Source organism: Electrophorus electricus, chromosome 10 (genome assembly GCF_013358815.1).
Source record: "Electrophorus electricus isolate fEleEle1 chromosome 10, fEleEle1.pri, whole genome shotgun sequence".
NCBI classification, from domain to species: Eukaryota; Metazoa; Chordata; class Actinopteri; order Gymnotiformes; family Gymnotidae; genus Electrophorus; species Electrophorus electricus.
Genome location: NC_049544.1, coordinates 4,265,439 through 4,272,500, shown reverse-complemented (window position 1 = coordinate 4,272,500; position 7,062 = coordinate 4,265,439). Strand labels below are relative to the sequence as shown.

General features: G+C 47.5%; 1 protein-coding gene across 7 annotated transcripts in view; it reads right to left on the bottom strand.

Annotated features, from left to right (window-relative positions):
• The window catches only part of col14a1a (collagen, type XIV, alpha 1a), a 72,348-nt gene that overhangs the window by 17,668 nt on the left and 47,618 nt on the right, over positions 1-7,062 (bottom strand). For all 7 annotated transcript variants that reach the window (XR_004776569.1, XM_035530676.1, XM_035530675.1 and 4 more), the window contains 6 exons: positions 6,864-7,002; positions 5,669-5,811; positions 5,347-5,456; positions 2,904-3,062; positions 1,768-1,845; positions 478-564 (listed from right to left, as the gene is read on the bottom strand). Coding sequence is in view for 6 of the 7 variants with exons in the window: in XM_035530676.1 (XP_035386569.1) it covers positions 478-564; positions 1,768-1,845; positions 2,904-3,062; positions 5,347-5,456; positions 5,669-5,811; positions 6,864-7,002 (716 nt within the window). In the remaining variant the exon portion in view is untranslated. The remainder of the gene's footprint in view (positions 1-477; positions 565-1,767; positions 1,846-2,903; positions 3,063-5,346; positions 5,457-5,668; positions 5,812-6,863; positions 7,003-7,062) is intronic.

Below are 7,062 nucleotides of genomic sequence, written 5' to 3'. Positions count from 1 at the left end.
TGTGTGGGCCCCATCAGTGTACAGTAACGGTAAGGGCTTTAGTGCAGGCTTGGGCCACATGGCCCACATGCTAAATGACGCAGTGCCAGCATCCTACATCCAGAGTAATTTGGAGTGAGACAAACGTGACCATGAGCATTGCTGATGTACAGTGTGTTAGTATTGACCGGGTGGCCTATGACTTGCATTGAGTTTTAAATGTCATATAGTTCAAAAGAAAGCCAGGAGGGTACATTACACCCCTACTGTTAGCATAGCTATACCACTCATTACGCTGTACTATGCTGAGTACCGATGTGTCTGACAAGACACCGATACTTTGCACTCGCTCTGCAGTCTGTAGACATTGATACTAGATTTAGTAAGTACATAGTGATGTTACACATTGTCACTTATGATATTGCACTTTAGTAACGGTACAGTGGTACAGTACCCTCTATCAGCAGTGATGTGATAAAAGATGCTATAGAGTCTTACAGGTGGTCCAGATGGTCCTGGTGGTCCTTTGCTGTCCTGGGAACAGGTGCATGCATGAGGCAGAGCAGGACAGTCTTGCTCAACTCTCTGCAGAGACACATAGAGAACAGATCTCAGATCAGCCTTCCTCCTCCCACTTTGAGAATGCAGCACATCTTTATTTGTTAAAGTCAACCGCCTGAACAAATGCAATTTCCTTGTCCACAATAGTACCAACATTCAGCAGTTCAGAGATATTGTTGCCACATCTATTTGTCTGCTACAAGCCTACATAATTGGAATATTTGTGGAGTGCTCCTGGGTGTGTAAAAGCGAAACCAGGTGCCAGAAAAGTTGGCAGTGGTCTCAGCAGGACCCGAGGTGAAGCGGAGGCCAACTCCGAGAGAAAGATGCGACAGATTATTGAGGAGCCTGTGTCGGGGGGGGGGGGGGGGGGGGGGGGGATAGGAGGAGGGAGGAGGACGCATTTAATGAAGGACTTTATTCACTCAGCTGAGCAATTTTACCTTCGCATAGGCTACATAATGGCCCACCCCAAAATCATTGCCACTCGGATGGAAGGTTTCGCTCCCCTCCGTACAAACCAGAATGGCTTGATAGCACCACTGTAGTTCAGAGCCTTCTATGTTATTCATGCTAGTGTAAACCCCATGAGAGGAGGCTGGAGATTTAACGGTAGAAGAAGGAGAATTAGAGAAAGAGGGAGAAAATGAGCCGAGCGATGCACTGGAAGAACACAAGTCTAAATAGCTTATCTGTGCCACAAACAACATGGCGGCCTTAATGTGACATCTAAAATGTGACCAAACTCAATCGGTGGCTCCCATAAACCACACAAACACTTATGAGAATGTACAGCTGATCACAGTTTTTCTGCGAGTCATCGTTATAACCGATGACCACTTGTGGGTAAACAGTTGGAACAGCAAGGCTGGTTCAATTACTGGAACAGTTTCTTGATTCTAATGCAGCATCAAGGATATGAATGAACGGGGACATTCACTTATTTCTGATTATCTCAGTTTGTCTGAGTTCTCAGTCTGTGAGACCGTCTGGTACGGTTGCCTTCAGTGTAATGTGGACATAATTATTCAACACCTTGGAAACTGAATGTCTTATAGATTTTCGTTGTTGTTGTTGGTAACTGGATTGTTGGATTGGCTGGTTTGGAGGCTGAGGAGTCAGGGAACGTGAAGGAATGCCGTGCTGTTTGTTGGTTCTCCAGTCGGCTGCACGTTCTGATGGAGTGCAGCGCGATGGCGCAGTGACAAGTCATCAGTCCGCTCTTACCAGGCCCGGGAGCTCACAGCATTTGTCTCTGCTGGTCCACGATGTGCTGCAGACAATATCAAACATCTGAAGCTGGAACTGCAGACACAAAAAAGCACACACAAAACAGATTATGCAGGCATCCACCCAGCCGAGCGTTTTATGAAACATAAACAGATTAGACCGGATCCCATTAGAAAACTGCATCACGACATTGACTGCTTGGTCACTAGCAGTACATTTCTGGGTATCCGAGCACGTTTGCTGTGGAGGTTATGTCGTGCTTTAGGGGACATTGCTGATTTGTCTTTTTACATTCTTTTTCCAGAATCCCCTCCATCATTTTATCAATTATTTGCCAAAACGGTAAGTCTCGTCAGTTCCTCTGGAACCTTCATGTCATATCTGCATGCAGCTCCGCCCCTAACAGCCAATCATTACATGAGCAGCCACGCCCACATCAGCTGGCCTCATCTGAACTCTACGCACCTGACTCTCCCTAATCACTAATCAGAATCACCCTAATCATTCCTGTAACCTCCGGTTCTGTCTCTTTCTGTCAGTTTTTTCTCTGCTGATTTTAAGATTGTGGTTTTGCTCTTTTGTTCTCTCATCTCCTGGTTTTTGGCCGTTTTCCCTGGTTTTGGCTCTTGGATCATATTTTTTGTCCTGTTCGCTTTCCGGCAAGCCTCACGCCCAGCGTGTGGATCCTTTCCTGTCAGTTGTCATGTCACACTTCATTAGACAACCGGAATTAGTGGTTTCCAAAGGATAAGCTATAACAAAACCTACTGTAAAAAAAAAAGCCCATAATCATACATCATAAAGTCTTCCTTTCCATTTGTTCACTAGTGTCACATGCGCTGCACTTCACATCCAAGCCCTCCTCCCAAGAGAGATAAGAAAGGAGAACTTGCTTACAAAGCTTTCCTTTCACTCTCAGAGGTGAAGACCATCAATTACTGAGCACCTATCAAACTCCACACAAAGGCCGCTTGAAGAGACCTACAGAGGGGCGGGCGCCGTTGGCACCGTTTCTAAGCGAAATGGATCTTTCCTTTAAGGGATTCCCCAGAGTCTCCCTCAAAGATCAACCTGAGCCTCGTCCCAGGCGGCTGCCATGTCTCCGGTCCATAGAGCAGCTCTGCCTAGCTTACCGGTGCCGAGTTGTCCCTGGTCCCGCGCGAGCGCACCGTTCGGCCCAGCACCTCCAGGCCGTCTGTGCTGATGTTCCCCGCTGCACTGATGGGCTTCTCGGCCACCTCCTGGCAGTCGAGCACCACCTTGGCCGAGGTCTTGCTGATGGCCACGTGAAGCTGCAGGGGAGGCAGAAGGATAATCAGTATCCCGCCGCAGGGCGATAATTAACAGGCCGCTGGTTTTATTGGCCCGTGGAGTCATGGATTTAAGAATCACCGTGGTGGTCTAACAAGTGAGTCAGCAAGAATTGCCCTCATCCGATAAACTGTATTCCTGTCTGGCGTAAGAAGTGCAATAGCCCTTAAAAAATAGTACAAAGTACAGTCAAATCTGGAGTTAACTAAAGTTCAAGATTGTGTGAGGAATCAAGTACGATACAGAGCGTGTCACTTCCTAATGGATTTTGGGCAAAACTCAATTTTCTTTTGTTCTGTGTGTGTGTGTGTAAGTGGGCGTAAGAGAGACAGAGACACAAAGTGAGAGGCAGACTGCTAGGCAGACTGCTAGGAGTACAAGTGGGTGAAGGCAGGCTCAGACCCGGCTAATTACTGTGCAGTCACACACCAATGGCAATTACATGGAATTATGGTGCATTCTCACATTGCTGCACTGGAAAAGCTAAAATACCACTGCTGAGGCACACAAACTTATGAAAACACGCATGCCGAGTCTACAAAGAATTGCAGCTGAATTTCAGTATAAAAGGGATGTCTTTGCAGTTGAATATAATAGCCTTAATGTTCCCCGCATTTAAAATTCAAAAGCACACACTAGTCTGATACAACACCTAAACTGTCAGCATGCTACATGTTTTACCTGGGCAGTGTGTGTGTGTGTGTGACAGAGAGAGAGACTATTAATTCTAAGCCTCTGAGATGTGGCGAATGTGATTTTAAAGAGATGTGGCGCTTGTGAATTTCAGCGCTGCCATGGTGCTGTTGGAGGCCAGCGGAGTTGTCTCTTTCAGCCCAGCTCACGCGGCTTCCTCTGCTCCTCTGATCATGCCTCGGATACACCGCTGCCAGCTGGGCCAACTGGCTTAATTCCCTCCATGCGCTCGCGCTTCGTATGTTTGTTGCTGCCACTGCTGTTTAAGGACACAGAGGTGCAACCCTTCGCTCAGCTGGCCTGCTAGACCACTCCGTGAGCTCCCTCTGAAACTGATCTCAGTGAACAGAAGGGGCGATACGGCAGTCTTCAGAGTGCTGCCTCCTCAGAACTACTTTCAAAAGAGTCTTATTCTCAGTGAAATAACACTTTTTACAGGCTCCCACCATGAAAGGATCTGAACACCACATACTTTCCCATACATTCTTTCCCACAAGAATAGCAGAGTATGAAAGTAAGCTTGTAGGAATCATAACCCGGTTCAGAGATAAACTCATATTTGCTGGAAGATAAATGTTTCATCAACTGCTATAGATGCGTTCAACAGTATGCTAAACCAACTATCGTTCACTGTAACCTCAAAAGCTCGTGTCAGCACTGTGTTTCTCCCAACCTCTTTGAAACCAGATGGGTGAGAGCGAATTATGTGGGGTGAGAATCAACAAACTCCAACTCAGCAACCCATCAGCCAAGACAAACTCCACACGGCAGACCGCTGAGCCCCGGCGGTGGGGGCCGCGAGCCAGAGATAGACCCGGGGTCTGCCTGCCTCTTCTCATGCCAGGCCCCTCCAGAGCCCTCGTTCCAGATGAAGGCTGCCGTAATTCGAGAGCCATGCATGCTGCTCCCGGGCAGAAGAGAAGGGGACAGCGGCCGCCGTTCGGGAGGATTAGGGAATCCGTTTCGGGTTCGCGGCCGAATCGATCCCAAGCTCGCCTCTTCAACGTCAGGCAGAGCGTGTTTCTCGTTAATGGTTATGAAACGGCCGCGCTGGGCATGTGATGTGCGCCACGCCGCAGTAATCCATACCTATTATGGAGCTCATTAGACATGTGAGACAAAGGTTTGGAAAGCTAGCAGCTAGTAGTCAAGAGGTCAAGAGGTTTTTACTGTGTCTGTATTGTCCAATTCTGGTTTTCCAGCAGGCTGCTATCCTCTAGGGCCCAGTCTAGAAGGACTGCAGGAGCCCACCTTGCGTGAAGGGAGAAATGATGTAGGAGAGCACAGATCACTGCACAGTGATTTATAGCGAGGCTGTCAGCCACTTAAAGATCGAATACACTCGGCAGGCAAATGGAATTACAACCAGGCAGGTTACAAGCTGAGCCTTGGAATATATTATCCCAGCTCTCTAAATAGAGACCAAGCAAGGGAGGGAGCTGCTCTTTGCGGAGAGGCTAAAGTCAGCCTGCAGGGGACGCTCTAGAGCTCCATGCTCGCAAGAAATATCAGGTGATGGCAGCAGGGGGTTGTTAATCGGGTTGCAGCCCAGATAGTATGAAAGAGACTGACCTTGTGGAAACTGCCATAGAAGATCTTTCTGATTTCAGGACCTTCGAAAGTCACTGTTTGGAAACTGCCCTGGTAGTCGTAGTTGAAGAAGGTCAAGGTTTTTCCGCCATCTGAAAATGCAGAGAGAGTCACAGCGCAACAGCTAGCCTTGTGACAGGGTCACTCTGTTATTCAGTGACTCCTGTGACATGGTTTAGGTTAGGGTGGTATAGCCTTCTCCCGCTGGAGTTTGTGATAAAGCAACAACATGCAAGCGTTTGGGCTCAAGTGTTGCTGTTGTGGTGTGAGAAAAGCAGAGCAGGCCAGCAGAGGCAACACTCACTGTCCAGGATGACGCCCACCAGTGGATCCCTGTCTTTACTGAGAATTTCCCACAATGCAAAGGGCTCCGGTGGAGTTTCAGGCAGGATGCGGAACAGCACTGTGATGGTGTAGTCAGAGGGCAGGCCCTCAGGGTGCAGATATCTATTACATGAAATTTATGAAAGAAGCTTTTGAATGAAATCAGCAACAAATTATGCCTTATGTGCAGAATATATTAGTGCAGTTTTCAATAGTGGACAGAAGTCATAAAATAATTTAGCATTGTCAGCAGAACAATTCATAAGCGTTCATAAATGATTCTAAATTGTTAATGGTGCTGTAACAAAATGCATGCGACAGTGAATATGAGCTGCATAATTTATTACCCTTTACGGGTGTTTCATCTGTCTTAAAGTTGAATCAAAGACCTGATGTGAGTTCTGCCATAAACGTCAGACACTAACAGCAGCCTGTATTTCTCACTGGAAACTGAACCCAAACAACTGTCATCTCTCTCAGGGGTCTGTTGATCTGATAATCACAGAGGCGAATATCATAACATAAGCTAAGCTATCATAACATAAGGCTTTTGTTTAAACGTTGCTTAGTGGATCTGTGCTAAGTAAGGTCAGAGAGGCACGCAGTCAGGCGTGTAACAGCCCTCCCCCTGAGCTCGAAAAGCAAAGGCTCATCTAAATGCTACCACGCAGCGAGGCAGGGGAGGGCCTGTCAGGGCTACAGGGAGCGGACAAATCTCTGCAGCCCAGTGCCTTTTTTTATGTCAGAAGCAGGAGCTGATGGTGCAGCGTTAGATCCGTGCTGGCAGATTTCAGCACGGCTGCTTGGATGCCTTTCCTCGGCAAGGTTTCATTTCTGCTGTGAATGAAATCTGGATAAGACTATAACTGCAGCAGGAAACGAGATCTCAAGCTCTGCAGTGATCCAACTCCTTTTTGAACAAAGTTCTGATGAGAGTTGCAACAATGGCAGCTGGTCAGTAGTCAGCAAGGTGTGGTCATCTGGCCAATGCCCGATGAACTCACAAACCAAAATTTCAGTTTAAATGTACCAACCCTCAGGTACTGAGTTTAGTGGTGATTTGGTAGGTTATTTTCTCGCTCCTTTGAATCTGGGACATATGCATAGATACTTTCTCTTCTTCTTTCTCTCCTTCTCTGACACACACACACACACACACACACACACACACATACTTCGTAGGCTGTGAGACCAAAGCATCCTTGTGTAGCCTGTAGCAGGGGAAGCTGTTGAACGTTCCAGGCTCCATGGAAACACCCTGCACACTGCTGTAGTGCTTCTCCACCAGTCCGAACATCTCCATCATTCGGAAGCCTACGGCACGCAGCAAAGCAAAGCCAATGAAGTCAGCAGCCCACCTCAGTGAAAAGAAGT